Source organism: Chelonia mydas, chromosome 6 (assembly GCF_015237465.2).
Source record: "Chelonia mydas isolate rCheMyd1 chromosome 6, rCheMyd1.pri.v2, whole genome shotgun sequence".
Classification (NCBI taxonomy): Eukaryota; Metazoa; Chordata; order Testudines; family Cheloniidae; genus Chelonia; species Chelonia mydas.
The window spans coordinates 538966-555555 of record NC_051246.2 but is presented as its reverse complement, the minus strand read 5'-3'; the positions used below and the strand labels follow the sequence as shown (position 1 = coordinate 555555).

The 16590-nt window shown below is 47.2% G+C and overlaps 2 protein-coding genes across 3 annotated transcripts in view; both read left to right on the top strand.

Annotated features, from left to right (window-relative positions):
* The window catches only part of LOC122466143 (CD276 antigen-like), a 99578-nt gene that overhangs the window by 22677 nt on the left and 60311 nt on the right, over positions 1 to 16590 (top strand). Inside the window, exon 8 of one of the 2 annotated variants that reach the window (XR_006291450.1) lies at positions 7324 to 7334. The exons of the other annotated variant lie outside the window; for it this stretch is intronic. The gene's annotated coding sequence lies outside the window, so the exon portion shown is untranslated. Of the gene's footprint in view, positions 1 to 7323; positions 7335 to 16590 lie in introns of those variants that run through there. 2 annotated transcript variants of the gene reach the window in all.
* On the top strand, positions 914 to 14126 carry LOC122466140. Its single transcript, XM_043548253.1, has 4 exons — positions 914 to 1312; positions 1554 to 1928; positions 12768 to 13026; positions 13101 to 14126. The coding sequence occupies exons 1-4, from the start codon at positions 1063 to 1065 to the stop codon at positions 13774 to 13776; spliced, it is 1560 nt and encodes a 519-aa protein (XP_043404188.1). The 5' UTR covers positions 914 to 1062; the 3' UTR covers positions 13777 to 14126.

Here is a 16590-nt window from a genome sequence, read left to right as displayed (position 1 = left end):
TTTAATTGCAGAAAAATGTGGATTTTTTAATGTTTTTTTTAATCGGAAAATTTGGGGTTTTTTATCATGGAAAACTAGGACCCGTGCTGCGCATGCCCTCTTCGCACAGCACTCTGGGACGGGTAGGGATAAAGGGGAGTGTCACGGGGTGCCTGGGCGATGCTCTGGAACTGCTCCCCATGAAGCCAGGCAGGACTCTGGGGAGTCTCCTCTCTGTGAGCAGCCTGTCTGCAGGACACACAGCTCACACGGCTTCCCCCTTCCTGGGTCTGACCTCGGAGCATTCAGCCTCCTCTGCCCCTCCGGGCGTTTCCCACAGCCAGTCCGCCCAGGCGGGGTCCTGGGGGGGCCAGAGGGTCCTGCCCCCCAACTCCGCAGTCAGACGTGACTCTCAGCCAGCCAGTAAAACAGAGGTTTATTAGACGACAGGAACATGGTCTAACAGAGCTTGTAGGTGCAGAGAACAGGACCCCTCAGCCGGGTCCATTTTGGGGAGGGGGGGGCAGTGAGCCAGACAACCACGTCTGCCCTTCACTCCATGTCCCAGCCAGCCCCAAACTGAAACTCTCTCCACCCCCTCCTCCCCTGGGCTTTGTCCCTTTCCCGGGCCAGGAGGTCACCGGATTCCTTTGTTCTCCAACCCTTTAGCTCTCACCTTGCAGGGGGGAAGGGCCAGGCCATCAGTGGCCAGGAAACAGGGTGTCGGCCCTTCTCTGTGTCCAGACCCCTGCACACACCTGCCCTCTAGGGCTCTGCAGTGATCATACACCCTTACCCCACCACCTAGATACTTAAGAACTGCCTAGGGGAAACTGAGGCACCCCCACACTATTCAGAGGAAACATTAAGAACAGTCCCACTTTTCCACAGGGAGTCAGAAATACAAGGGTTTGTTAATGTTAATGATGATGATGGTGAAAAATCCCCCTAAAAACATAAACGCTTGTGCAGTTCTGCTGTTCAGAACGGCGGGGTTCCAGCCCAGAAGTGGCTGCCTGTCAGAGCCGGGCAGACACAGTCAGGGCTGTACAGCACTTCGTGGTGGGTCAGGCGAGAGAGGTGATGGAAATGGAAGGATTACTACCAGCCGCTCCCTCCCCTGGGTCTGGGCTGGGGATGGTGTCGTCTCTTCATTTGGGGTGTTGCTTTCAAGGCTCCTCCCAGTACAAAACACAGCCCCAGAGCTGCCAGCCCCTGGAGCGGCTGAGGGGGACTCACGGAAGCCGCCCTGCAGCAGCCCAGGCTGAGATGCGGTTCCTCGTGTGTGTCTCCCTCCTGCAGCTCCCGCTCCCGGGCAGCTGCCTGGGCAGGGGTAAGTCGATGGGGAGTGAGCCCGGCTACTCCTGACGGTCGCCCTGCGCATTCTCCACGCACAGCATTTCGGCAGCAGCCAAGGCTTCACTCACGTCGGGGCAGCGTGTCTGTGTGTGTGTCCGTGAGTGTGGAATCGTGCGCGTGTGGGCCAGCGTGCGTGCGAGACACCAGGCTCTGGCCAGGCCGAGGGGCCAGAGCACGCAGGCGTTTAACGAGAGGTTCCCTTCTCCTCCCTGCAGGCCGGTGTCTGAAGCGGGTCGGCGAGTTCTCCGTGCTGCAGCAGCCCCCGCGGGCGGTGAAGGAAGCCGGAGCCTCTGTAGAGATGAACTGCACCCTGGCACTGCCCCCGGGACACCCCAGACCCAGCAGCGTCCTCGTCACCTGGCACAGGGGGCAGAGAGGGGACGGCCTGAGGGGCACGGGGAAGCTCTCCGAGGTGGAGGAGCTGCGAGGGCGGGTGGAGACGGCGTGGCTGGAGAGCATCTCTGCCAGCACCCTGCACATCCACTCCCTGCAGCCCAACGACTCGGCCGTCTACCTGTGCCTCCTCCTCGTCTTCCCCTCGGCCCAGCCCTGCGCCCTGGAGGGGACCGGGACCCGCCTGACGGTGACAGGTACGGGGGGGGTCAGCACCCCTGGGCGCACCGCACAGTGGGATCCGCCGGGAAGAGGGGAATTAGCGCATGGGATTAAGGAGCTAATGCAGCCAGCTGGTGGCCTGATACTGCAAGGGGTTTAAGCAGCCATCGGCGGGGCCCGGAGGAGCTGGGTACACTAGGAACTGCTCTTTCAGATCAACCCCCCCATTATTATTGAAATGTAGGTAAGTCGGGGAGCCCCCTCCGTGGGCACTCGGAAATCGGGGTAGCGTACGTCAGGAAAGAATGAACTTAAGCCAAACCCATCTCAGGTGCTCTCAGACGGGGTTAAGGGCATCGCACCAAAGGGTCGCATCCATGTGTAACGAGGCTGGTTCTGGTGGGATCCAACTGTTAGGTGAGAAAAGTTAAATGTGAAGCAGTTATGCCAACCAAACCAAAGTCAGGCCAAGAAAGGCTGTTGGAAAAGTCTCTAAAAGTGGAATGGAGGAATACTTGTTTAGGTTACAGAGAGTGAGAGAAAAGGGGAGGCCTGCATTCCTGCATTTTTGTACCAGATGTTTTGGGAACAGTCCTTAAAATACGGGGGCACTGTTTTCCACTCCCTGTTTTTGTGTTATGTCTGTTCTTAACTCCTCGTCTCCTGATGACACCCATACCGATAAGAAAGTTAGTGAAGCATTACGATTTGCTAAAAGTTATCTACAATAAGGGGGTAGAAGTGCATGCATGATAGAGAAAGAGGATTTTAACTAACATGGGGGGGTGGGGGTGGGCTGCTTTATGAATAAATCTGTGACGCGACGGGACTGTCTATAAAAACCTATGAGTTTTACTTAGAGGCGGCTGGTTCTCTTTGGAGACGGGCTGCTCTCTATTGTTGTGTGCACTCTTCAGTAAAGAGCTTTGTGTTCGGACCTTGCTGGTGTTGCCTGTCTCTCTGCGATCAGACAACGAACCGTGCCGTCTGGGGTTTGAGTCCTCGACAATTTGGCGACTCTGCCGGGACTTGTCTGACTCTCCGGCGCGGAATCAAACTCTAAAGCAATGCAGCGCGCATCCTCTGGTTTCCAAAAGCCTTGCCAGTGATCTAATCCCTGCGTCGGCAATAAGGTGTGTTCTGTAAACCAGCAGGAGCCCATAAAAATCCAGCAACATCCACCTACCCGTTAAGTAAAATCCAAATTCAGGTCTTCGGGGTTCGAGTCCCTGGAGCTTCAGGGTTCAAGTCCCTGAAAAGGTAAGCAATCGCTTAATATTTAAAACTAAAAATTGTGGGTTTAAGTCCCTCTTTCACCGAAAATGAAACAATTTGGCAGTAAATGCCCAGGGAATGCCCCGTTGTCTCTGATACTCAGAGATTAAAAAAAAATCTCTGAAACTACTGGGTTAACTAAATTAAAATTAAAAAATTTATGTCAGGTTCAATGGCCAGCTTTCCCCACTCATTTGTCCCCGACTAAAGAATAGCCAGTCTGCAAAACTTTTTCTGCAGACAGGATGGATTCCTTAAAAAATATTTTGGTCGATCTTAAACTGGGACAAATAAATTATTTGTTTGTATGGTATAATTATAAGCCAAAAAAAAAAAAGTACGGCTTTTGAAGCTGTGTGTATAAAAAAGTCTAAAGTTCCCCTGCCCTATGCCCCAAAAACTCAGACAAAGAAGAAGATGACTATATCCCAATGGGGTTACCACAAAAACGAAGCCAAAAAGCAAAGGTAAAGGTTAAAAAAAAAAAAAAAAAGCTATGCCCACCGCTGAGCCTAACTGGGATCCAAACACAAATAAAAAAAAAAAGGGTTGAGTCAATACCGACAAGCTATTCTGCATGGGCTAAGGGCAGCGGGGGAGGCTACCCCAAATTAAAGTGAGGTTACAGCATGTGTACAACTCCTTAACAAACACCCCTCCGATTTTTGTACCCAATTAATAAATAAGGTAAAAAAACATAGCAACCTAAACTTAAAATCAGACTCTGAAAAAAAAAATCAAAATAGTGTTTATGGCACAGTGTGCAAAAAGGGTTAAAAAACATCCGAACAAAATGCAAAAAAAAAAGCCTAGCTAAAGTGGTCAGTATTGCAACCCAAGTCTATAATAAAACAAAACAAAAGAGAACAAAACCAAATCAAACCTAAAAAATATAAAAAATCAAGTGTCGCTGTTGGCAGTGGCCACGTCAAAAGGCAGAGGAAGGGGCCGCAGGTAAAATCGCGGTTCTCAAAAAAAAACCCCACAAAAAAAAAAGGGGGCAAATTCATTAAAAAACAAGGGGGGTACAAAGGTGGTATAAATAAAAAATGTAATGGGTGCCATTATTGTGGTAAAAAAAAACACTAAAACCAAAAATGTCCACGTAAACAAAAATCTGACTATAAGCCTAAGGTAGTAGGTCAATTCTCTGTAAACCATAAATAAAAAAAGGCACCACTCCCCTGGGGCCCTAAGGTTTATAAAGCCAAAATAATACAATTTAAATGTAATGCTCAATTTCCAGTGGTTCCCTTAAAAATAAAACAAAAAACTTTTAACTTATTAGTAAATACGGGGGCCACACATTCGGCTATACCTAAAGGGGGGGGCACCAAAAAGTAAATTAAAAAAGTGTGTAATAAAAGTCACTAAAAAACCTAAACAACATTATATAACTAACAATTGTATGGCCACTCTAGGTCCTCTTTCTGTTCAGCACTCTTTCTTATTAATAAATGGTCCGGTAAACTTACTAAAAAAAAACTTGTGTAAATTGCATGCCCAAATTTCTTGTACTCCTAAAGGTATTTCCCTTAGCTACCCAGTAAAAAAAGCTTATCTACTAACACAATTAGCCGGTAGCTATTGTAAAATACTTCCCCTCCAAGTTCAAAATAAGGTTAACCCTATTGTGTAAAAAAAAAAACATAACGTGGGGCTAATAAAATCTGCCTCGCCTCTAAATCCAGTGCTAAAAAGCAACAAGTCTCCACCTGCTCAAAAACAATATCCCCTTAAAATTAAGGTTTCAGAGTAGCAGCCGTGTTAGTCTGTATCCGCAAAAAGAAGAGGAGGACTTGTGACACCTTAGAGACTAACCAATTTATTATGCATCTGATGAAGTGAGCTGTAGCTCACGAAAGCTTATGCTCAAATAAATTGGTTAGTCTCTAAGGTGCCACAAGTACTCCTTTTCTCCTTAAAATTAAGGCCATACAAGGACTTAAGTCCCTTGTGCAAAATTTTAAAAACAAAAAAATTTTAGTGCCATGTGTCTCTCCTTGTAATACTCCCATTTTGGCTGTAAAAAAACCACAGCTCGGCTCTAACAAAAAACCTGTATAGAGAATGGTGCAGGATTTAAAACTCATCAGTCAGTATGGGATCCCAGAACATCCTGTGATGCCAAACTCAAGTACTATTTTGTCAATGATGCCACCTGAAGTGGCATGGTTTACATGTATAAACTTAACCAATGCTTTTTTTTTGGTACCAGTGGCCCCAAAAAAACGATACCTTTTTGCATTTATGTGGGGGGTCCCAGGTACAGCAAAAAAAAAAAAGATAAGGGGGTTAAATCCCCAAAACAACTTACTTAAACTAAAATGCCTCAAGGTTATGTAAAAGCACCGGGTGTGTTTGCCAGGGTTTTAGCTAAAAATTTAAAAAACATCCAGTTGCCAGCTGGTTCTACTTTGGTAACTTATGTTAATAACATTCTGGTAGCTTCAAAAGCTCAAAAAAATAATAAGCTAAACTCCATTTATTTGCTCAATCAATTGGCACTCAAAAAACATAAGGTCAGTCCCACTAAGCTACAGTGGGCCCGACAGAAGGTAAAATACCTCGGGTATACGCTGGGTCCCAAAATACGTAGTTTAAATTCTAAACAAATAAAAACTATAGTAAATATCCCATTTCAGAGTAGCAGCCGTGTTAGTCTGTATCTGCAAAAAGAAAAGGAGGACTTGTGGCACCTTAGAGAAATATCCCATTTCCCACCAGTAAGCGGGGTATGCGGCGCTTCATTGGTATAATTGGGTTTTGTTGCCCTTAAATTATGTCAGCCAAAAAATGGCTAAAACCTTTGCATTACCTAACTAGAGAGGAGGCTAAAAAGCCCCTGCGTCCCAACCCTAAGCAAATAAAAGCGTTTAAAACATTAAAAAAATCCCTTGTTCAAGCTCCTGCATTGGGGCTGCCAAACTATAGCAAGCCGTTTAACTTGTATGTACATAAGGTAAAAGGGGTAGCTTCTGAAGTACTAACACAGTCCTTTAAAAGCACCCCTAAACCTGTGGCATATCTTTCAAAACAATTAAATCCAGTAGCCACGGGTCACCCAGGCTGCCTTAAAAATGTGGCAGCAGCTGCACTATTGGTAAAAAAGGCTCAAAAAATTGTTTTGGGACACCCTTTAACGGTCCACACCCCTCATGCTGTTGCAAGTTTGTTAAATTCCCGGCAGCACAAACACTTAACAAATCAAAAACTGTCCAAATACAAGGTAACTCTGTTAATAACTCATGAAGTCACCTTAAGAAAACGTGCAAATTTAAATGCTGCTTCTTTACTACCCCATATTAATGGTCAAAAAACTGTGCATAATTGCTTGCAAGTCCTAAATCAGGTTTCCACTCCACAACCTAATCTTACTAACGTTCCGCTATCTAATCCGGAATTAAAATTGTTTGTAAATAAATCTGCCTTTGTACAAAATAAAGTTCAACATTCTAAATATGCAGTTACTAATGGTCATACTGTATTAATAAAAAACCGTTGTTACCTAAAACAAGTGCTCAGTCAGCTGAGTTGCAGGCTTTAACAGCTGCCTGTTAGTATGCTAAAAAAAAAAGTCAATATTTATTCTAACCCTAAATATGGTTTCAGCGTGTGTCACGCCACCAAAGCCATTTAAAAAAAAAAAAGGTTTCATTACTTCTTCAGGGGCACAAATTTCTGATGGTAAAAAAACTGCTAAACTACTGCAAGCTATTCAAGCCCCTAAAAAAATTGCAGTTATTCACTGCAGGGCTCATACCAAAAACACTGATCCTGTATCAGTAGGTAACCGCTTGCCCAATAAGGCTGCTAAAACCGCTGCCTTACAAGGTACTCAATTAAATTTACGTTCACCTTTTTTATCCCGGCAACAGCAAGCCCCAAATGGTAAAAAAAAAATCTAAAAAAAATGGGGAGCTAAGCCCTATTCAACAAAAATTTAAAAATGCGATGGTCGTTTTGTTTTACCTAAAAGGCAACAAAGTGCAGTAATAAAACAAATCCACAAAAACACACACTTAAAAGCAAATAAAGTGTCCCAAATTATTTTAAAACAGTTTGTTTCCCCAAAACTTCACAAAGTAGCTAAAAAAATAGTAAAAGAGTGTGCTCTGTGCCAGCAATGTAATCCAAAGGGTGTAAATAAGCAAGCACCACCTGGGGGGCGCAGGTGGGTTTATGGGCCTTTGCAACATGTACAGATTAACTTTACCAATTTACCTCCCTCTGAAGGAAAGCGGCATTTATTAGTTATAATAGACGAGCTCACTGGATGGGTGGAAGCTTATCCCACCGCTCAAGCAACTGCAACTACTGTATGTAAAATATTACTTAATAAAATTATACCAAAATTTGGCCCCCCTAAAATAATTAACTCAAACCAAGGTACTCATTTCACCGCAAAAATTTGTAACAAACTAACCAAAGCGGTAAAAACAAAATGGGCCTTTCACGCTCCCTGGCATCCCCAAAGTTCAGGCCAGGTAAAGCAAATAAACAAAACCCTAAAAAATCTTTTAACAAAATTATGCCAAAAACTCAATATAAAATAAACTAAAATCCTTCCTCTAGCTCTCTACACCATTCAAACAACTCCAAGTTCCAAAACTAAACTGTCCTGTTTAAACATATACCCCCAACCTTTGCTTCTTTAATATCAGTTCCCAATAATACTAATATAACCAAAGCCACAAAAACTTATGTAAAAACATTGCAAAAACATCTAGTGACATTGCAACAATACTCTGCATACTCCTTACCCTTGTCCTTACCCTTGTAAAAAGTTGTTCATTCTTTTTTACAGGTAATCCTGTGTGGGTAAAAGCATATAAAAAAACTCTGCTTCAACCACAGTGGCTAAAACCCTTTAAAACCCTTCTGGTAAGCCCTACCGCTATCCAAGTAAAAAAGCTACCCACCTAAATCCATCACACCAAAGTCAAAAAAATCAAAAGCACACAACATCTGTGCTCAAAACAAATAAACTGCTACCCCTTTGGGCAACCTAAAGCTCCGGCTGCAGCTAAAAAAACCTTAAGTTGGTAATGTCCTCTCAAAAAAAAATGGCCCTGTTCTCTAAGCTGGGTTCTTGTGTTTTTAATCTGTTTGTTATTTGTTATCTTTCTTTTCTGGTGGTACAAAAAGTTAAAACTATAAAATCACACAGTTCTAACACATTTATACGTCTCGCCCATAAAATAAAAGCTCGTATGCCAGCCCTACAAAACACATCATGCTGGGTGTGTTCATTAATGCCAGCTAATAGCCACAAAGGTCTTCCCATGGTTCCTATTCCCCTTAGTGCAGTAAATATAACCTAAACCCCATCCTAAAAAAATTCTACAGGCAATTTAAATATTACCCGGGCTAATACCGGCATCTCTAAAAGCAGGTATCTAATAGTTTAAAAACAAGTTGGTCAATGGTGCCTCTTAAAAAAAATAAATAAATAAAGCTTTGGGTAATAGTAAGTGCAAAGCCTACTTTAATGGCACTCATTTTAAAAGTAAAAAAGGTCCTAATATCTCTCTCCTAAATGGGGAACCTCTTGCACCTCTGCATGGTATAAATTTGCGGGTAACAAGTGCAGTCTGCATAAAAAAAACACTTTCTGTATAAAAATCATAAGTTGATTGAGCATTACGTTATAAATTGCACGCTTGGGTATAACCTGCCAACTCATACTATGTGTTTATGTTCCTCTAACGCCTCCACGGCTAAATTCTCCCTCCTCCCATCTTAAACCAAATGGTACAAACTTATTAATAATACCTGGTCCAAAGTCACTCCTACCCTTTTTGGAGTATACTGGGTGTGTGGTAACAAGGCATACCTAGCCCTCCCTCCTTCATAAAGTAAATCCTGCTACTTGGCTTGGTTAAAACCACCTATAGTATATCGCGCACGTCTCCCTAAAAAAAAAAAATCAAAAATATAAAAGGGGCTAAAAAAAATGTAAATAACTCTCGCCCCCTTACTTGGCGTGCCCTAAATAATTAAATGGGTGCTTGTGCAAAATTTGTCTTCGCCTGTAAAGGTGCCACCTGGCGTATTAAAAAAAAAGTCATAAAACTTAAAAAGTGTTAAAAATAATGGCAAATACTACTGCCAATGCCTTGGTAAATTTGGCAACCAAACAAAAAAAACTAAGGCAAATGGTTCTCCAAAACCGCTTGGCGTTAAATATTTTGCTGGCCTCTCAAAAAAAAACATGTGCGTTAATTGGGCAAAAATGATGTGTATATGTTCCAAATGTTTATAACGCTACCTAAAAAAAAGCAAACCACCTTATGCAAGTTGCAAAAAACCATAAAAAAAAGCAAGTCAACTCATGGTAAAGCAATTTGTTCAATTGGGTTCCAAACATAGGTGGCTGGTTACATAACTTGCTTCGCAGTGCCATTGTAATTGTTTGTGGCCTAATAGTTTTGTATGTTATGTTAAAATGTGGCTGTTAAATGGGTACCAAGCTGTGCCCTACCAACCAGTAAATAGTCCTAAGTCACTACCCACAGTGGCCAGTATGTCCCAAAGTTCCCCTATGGCACTCTTAAGAACAAAAAAAAAACCTGTTAGGTAAAAAAAGTTAAACGTAAAGCAATTATGCCAACCAAATCAAAGTCAGGCCAAAAAAGGCTGCTAAAAAAGTCTCTAAAAGTAAAATAAAAAAATACTTGTTTAAATTACAAAGGATAAAAAAAAAGGCCTGCATTCCTGCATTTTTGTACCAAATGTTTTAAAAACAGTCCTTAAAATACGGGGGCACTGTTTTCCACTCCCTGTTTTTGTGTTATGTCTGTTCTTAACTCCTCGTCTCCTGGTTGACACCCATACCGATAAGAAAGTTAGTGAAGCATTACAATTTGCTAAAAGTTATCTACAATAAGGGGGTAAAAGTGCATGCATGATAAAAAAATTTTTTTTAACTAACATGAGGGGGAGGGTAAACTGCTTTATAAATAAATCTGTAACGCAACAAAACTGTCTATAAAAACCTATTAGTTTTACTTAGAGGCTGCTGGTTCTCTTTAAAAACGGGCTGCTCTCTATTGTTGTGTGCACTCTTCAATAAAAAGCTGTGGATTCAAACCTTGCTAGCGTTGCCTGTCTCCCTCCGGTCAAACAACAAACCGTGCCATCTGGGGTTCAAGTCCTCAACACAACTGAGAGTACCAATTCAGGACAAATCACTTAAAACAGGGCAGTTACAGCCCAAGACTGGGGTTTCTTTGCCCACCAAGGCAAACCCAACCAGCCTGACAGAGAGGACTTTGGTCTCACCCCACTGGCTAACCACAAGTCACACAAGCAATTCCCTTAGACACCCCAGTTTCCCAGTATCTCCACCAGTGCCCCTCGTTATGGGGACAAATGGTTATGAAAACCAATGCCCCAATAAAAGAAAAAAGGTTCCCTTGATCCCAAAGGACCAAGCCCCAGACCCAGGTCAATGTACAAATCAGATCCTACCCTCCAATCACGCTGTTGCCAATCCTTTAGAATCTAAAATCTAAAGGTTTATTCATAAAAGGAAAAAGATAGAGATGAGAGCTAGAATTGATTAAATGGAATCAGTTACATACAGTAATGGCAAATTTCAGAATAGCAGCCGTATTAGTCTGTATTCGCAAAAAGAAAAGGAGGACTTGTGGCACCTTAGAGACTTGGTTCAGGCTTGCAGCAGTGATAGAATAAACGGCAGGTTCAAATCCCGTCTCTGGAGAACATCCCCAGCTGGGACGGGTCCTTCAGTCCTTGGTTCAAAGCTTCAGGGTAGCAAAGTCCCTCCAGAGGCCAGACGCAGGATTGAAGACAAGATGGAGGAGCGGCAGCTGCCTTTTATAGTCTCTTGCCATGTGGTCTCTGCTTTCTTTGTCCCAAGGACAAGCTGCCCATCCCATGGCCTGGGAACACCTCAGAGCTCTGTCCATAGGCAGGTCCCTGCACACCTGGCTGAGTCCCAAGGTGTGTCTGCCGTCTCTCAGTGGGTCAGTTGTGTCGCTGATGATCCTTAATGGGCCACCCAGCAGGCTAGGCAGAGCTGACCCCAACTTGCCTGGGGTGTCCCCCGGAAGCAGAGCACAAATTTGAACTACAGACAGGACAGAGCCAATGTTCATAACTTTAACTACAAAAATGAGACACACACACAGACAGCATCATCATAACCAGCAACCCATAACCTTGTCTTTGACACCTCATTTGACCCCCTTTATACAAGATTTGATGCCACCACAGGACCTTGGTTGCAACAATGATCTATACGGTCCCAGCTTATGTCGATAACGTCACACCATGTAAGGAAGTTAATAGGCTAAATCGATTGTGCACAGGGGCCTCGTCAGTAACACGTTTAATCCCAGGCTGGCCCCCAGGCCCGTGCTTACGTCCCACTCAGGTCAAAGCAGGTATGAAAATTAAGCACGTCTAAGTGCTTTGCTGAATCGGCGCCTTACTGACGGGGCAGGTTTTCAAACCCCGGCTGCCTTTTCCGAGCCTGTGTTCCTAGTGCACATCAGGCCATTTCAGTGTCTGGCCTTGGCTGACAGCCATTCTCTGGTGACCTCACCCGCTCCTGTGGCCCCACTGGAGAGGAAGTGGGTAGGGCGCTAGCCAAGCACACTGGAGACCCCAATTCAGTCCCCAGCTCTGCCACAGACTGCCTGTGTGACTGGGGTCAAGTCACTTCACCTCCCCGGGCCTGAGGTCTCCAGCTGCCCAAGGGGGTACTAGCACCGCCCTGCTTTGCCGGGGGCCCTGCGGATAAACACAGGAAAGTTGTGGGGTGCTCAGATGTACCAGGGCGGAGCAGGCTCCGTGGAGTGAGGTGGCAGCCGAGAGCAAGAAGAAGCGACGGCTCGGAGGGATGGTCCCTCCTGGCGCTAGGAGGCTGTTGTCCTGTGTGTGTGACAGTCTATCCTGTTGGCACAGACATGTCTGATGTCACAAGACGCGCTCAGAGACGGGAGGGACCGAAAGCCCAGGTCAAACATGCAGAGCATCAAACAGCAAAGAAGCCAGAAACACAAGGGAAGGGGGAATGCTTTAAACAAGGGTTGGTCGGCAAAACCTGGCACAGCTGTGGTGTGAGGGAAAATTCAGTTCTCAGCTAAATGAAATGTTTTAAAAAGCATTTTCCACAGAAAATATCCAAATAATGTCCAAAACGTTGGATTTCTGGACCAAAGCAGGGTTTTCAATGCAGAGTTGAATTGTTTTCTCTTCTCACAGAAATCTTCTGTGGAAAGCAGCACCCCCATTTGCCGACTAGCTCTGGTTTGAAGCCTTTAGCGAGAAGGGCCATGAGGGGGTCGCAGGAGGCCCTAGCTGCGATTTGAAGGTCCCTTGGCCCAGACCGAGCGTAGTTAGTGGAGTAGCTCTTGGAGGTGGAGAACGCTGCGTGTCGGGAAGCGTTGGGTGTTATATGTACATCGGGGAAGTCTCTGAGTCTGAGCTGTCTGTAAAACCGCCATCTATAGCTCGTGCCGCAGAGAAAGCAGGGTCATGGGAGTGATGTCTGGCAGTCAGCTGCTCTGCCCCCCAGAGGGGGCAACACCACCAAATGCTGAGCCTCGGTTTCCCCTTTCCTCCTGTAGGTTTCTCTGCTCAGGGGAACAGGACCCAGATCAGCTCAGCACACAGGGAGCTGCCTGAGCATCACTGGACCATCCGGCTGCTGGCGCTGGGAGCGGGAATCGTTCTCACGGCTGCCGTTGTGCGTTGCCTGCCCAGGAGGAGGGGAGGTGAGAGGCAGGAACAAAACCCCTCCTGCAGCTACCGTTGTGAAGCGGCCACCCGAAGTGTTCCAGGTCAGGGCATCTCCCTGCGCTTCCCATCCAGTCACACCTCCGGCAGGTCAGTGTAACTCCAGGCAGGTAGCAGAGCGGCCTGGGGCATGCTATCGAGCGTGAATTCTCACTGCGTTACAGGGACCCCCGAATGAAGCTGGAGAAACCATTTCACAGACCAGGACTCCGGAGAACAACCAGAGCAAACTCCTGCACGGCGGCCAGCTCGGAACACGCCCGGGTGGCAGTAGATCGTGCGCGGGAATCGGAGCATCTTCCAGCTCAGCTCCTGCCCCCACCCCCTTCGTGCCAGCAGCAAAGAGCTCTCCTTTGCAAACTCCCCTTTTCACGTGCTTCTGACTGCTCCAGAATCCTTTACCGGGGGGCCGGCAGAGGCTACGGGACTACCCTGCTGCCCCTTGCAGCACGGCTGCCTTCGGCTAGGGAGGACGGGGGAGAAGCCTCACCATTTCGTTCTTGCTCCTCTGCCGACAGTCCGTGCGGCACTCACCTCACTGACCTCCTCTGGGCCCTCGGCAACCTTCGCCATTCGCATCGGGGCCAGCGGCTTCCTGCCACTCTCCTGCCACGCAGCGCTGCTTCTGCTCCTGCTTCGTGGGGAGAGACCACAGCCACAGCAGAGAACGGCTCTTTGATGGCTCTGAATCGTGTACGCTTTGGTCCAGGTTTTATTTTTTGTAAACTCTATAATAAACTCTGTATTTTTAACAGTGGGCATCAAACGAATACATTTGATTTCAACTCTCAGTTCAGTACCATGCCTGGCTGTTCTCATTCTTATAAAAGCCACCAGTAAAAGCATGCAAGGTAAGGAAAGTGCTGTATCGTCCCCAAGATAAATAGTCCTGTCAAGGCTGAGACTATGTACTAGCATGTCTTAGTCACTGAAATATCAACAAACCTTGCCGGGATGCTGTAATTGTCCCAAAACCAAGCAATAAAAACTCGGGAAATTCAGAGTTCAAGTTACACTTAAAAGAAATCAGAATCTGTTCAGGTATGTCAGTGCCCAGCTGAGGCACCCAAACAGCCGTAACCGGGCCAAGCAGTGGCATACAATCGCTACACGATTATTATTATTATTATGGTCAGAAAAGGGAATTTCCATCCTGTGGCTATTTCAACATTTATTTTCATCCCAATTTGGAATTGTCAAGGTTCCCTCCCCACTCTGAACTCTAGGGTACAGATGTGGGGACCTGCATGAAAACCTCCTAAGCTTATTCTGACCAGCTTAGGTTAAAACTTCCCCAAGGTACAAATTTTGCCTTGTCCTTGAACCGTATGCTGCCACCACCAAGTGTGTTAAACAAAGAACAGGGAAAGAGCCCACTTGGAGACGTCTTCCCTCAAAATATCCCCCCAAGCCCTTGTCACGGGGTCCCCGGGCGATGCTCTGGAACTGCTCCCCATGAAGCCAGGCAGGACTCTGGGGAAGTCTCCTTTCTGTGAGCAGCCTGTCTGCAGGACACACAGCTCACCTGGCTCCACCTTCCTGGGTCTGACCTCGGAGCATTCAGCGTCCTCTGCCTCTCCGTGCGCTTCCCACAGCGAGTCCGCCCAGGCAGAGCTCCTGGGGCAGCCAGAGGGTCCTGCCCCCCAACTCCACAGTCCGACAGGACTCTCAGCCAGCCAGTAAAACAGAAGGTTTATTAGACGGAGACTCCTGCAGCGCAAGGAAAATTAGGTCTGGGAGGGCCGAAGCTACGCCACGGTGGGATGCGGTAGGGCAGCCATGTGGGTAGAACAGGCTTCTAACAGGGGACAGCAAATACCCAGACAGCGCTGCAAACTCCTGACAGCACGGCAGGTCTATTGCTGACAATGCCAGCGACAAACGTGCCGGACTCAACTCACCCTCACCAGCCGAAGGCTGCGACCCGCGGCGTCACCTGCCCCAGCAAGAGGCGAGGCGTGCAGCCCTCCGGAAGCCAGCCCTGTGTGTGGACACACGGAAAGTGACCTTGGGCGATGAAGACAATCCAAAGCCAGACGCAGGGCACGGCTTGTCATGTTAACTTGTCTGACGCGCTAACAGCTGCAGCTGCTCTGAAAGTTCACCCAACAATTCAACCACTAAACTCTGTTCAAAGCTGACGCTTGTCCAGGGGCCGAGCAAGGCTCCGGAAAGTTTGAGGGTCTTGTCCCTTAAAGCCGTTTGGGGTTAGCCGAGCAGCGTGAAGGCGCTGACACTTTTCTCGGGGAAAACACTATTTTTCACACTCGGTTAGAACCCCGCCCCCCGCCCCCGGTCAGCTTTGACCCGCTAAATCGAGGTAAAAGGTGTTCATATGCAGCGATCCAGAGAGAAGGGGTTCTCGCCTCAGCATGGCTTTTAGCCGGCACTCTCTGGGGCAGGGCCTGGCTACGGCTCTATCTGCAGCAGTCTGGAGCCACGGGGAGCGAGCCCCCAGCCCGGGGCGACAGACTAGCTGTGACGAAGTGGGACTGTTCTTAATGTTTCCTCTGAATAGTGTGGGGGTGCCTCAGTTTCCCCTAGGCAGTTCTTAAGTCTCTAGGGGGTGGGGTAAGGGTGTGTGATCGTTGCAGAGCCCTAGAGGGCAGGTGTGTGCAGGGGTCTGGACACAGACAATGGCCGACACCCTGTTTCCTGGCAACTGATGGCCTGGGCCCTTCCCTCCTGCAAGGTGAGAGCTAAAGGGCTGGAGAACAAAGGAATCAGGTGCCCTTCTGGCCCGGGACAGGGACAAAGCCCAGAGGAGGAGGGGCTGGAGGGAGTTTCAGTTTGGGGCTGGCTGGGACATGGAGTGAAGGGCAGATGTGGTTGTCTGGCTCATGCCCCCCAAAATGGACCCGGCTGAGGGGTCCTGTTCTCTGCACCTACCAGCTCTGTGTTAGACCATGTTCCTGTCGTCTAATAAACCTTCTGTTTTACTGGCTGGCTGAGAGTCCTGTCTGACTGCGGAGTCGGGGGGCAGGACCCTCTGGCTGCCCCAGGACCCCGCCTGGGTGGACTCGCTGTGGGAAGCGCACGGAGGGGCAGAGGATGCTGAATGCTCCGAGGTCAGACCCAGGAAGGTGGAGCCGGGGGAGCTGTGTGTCCTGCAGACAGGCTGCTCCCAGAGAGGAGACTTCCCCAGAGTCCTGCCTGGCTTCGTGGGGAGCAATTCCAGAGCATCGCCCGGGGACTCCGTGACAGTATGGTCACCCTAAAGAGGAGAAAAGTTTCAGGGTTAAGCTACTTTGCTGGCTCAGTCACAAAGACGGTTCTCTTGTTTCTCTCTGTTCAGTAACTCCCGGTGTTTTATTGAAATAAGCCCCCTCTCCTCTGTTCTGAAATCTCATGTACAAGGGGTAAGGTTGGATGGTTGAGTACTCGAAGTTCAGAAATGCCAGGATTAGTGTTACCTGCCCTGCCTTACATCTGTCCCCTTGTGCATGCGCCTTGCTACAGCACCGGCTGTGGCTCCTCTGACTTGCCCTGGTGAAGCCGTATTTCCTCTCCATTTCCTTCCTGCTCCCGGGCTGAAAGTGTCTGGAACTGCGAGTTAAGGACGTGATCCTAGTGCAGATCCAGAGTTAAGCATGTGATCCCAGTGGGGAGCAGGGGGCTCCCCCCAGCCGGACACATGGTGGAACTGAGCAGTGG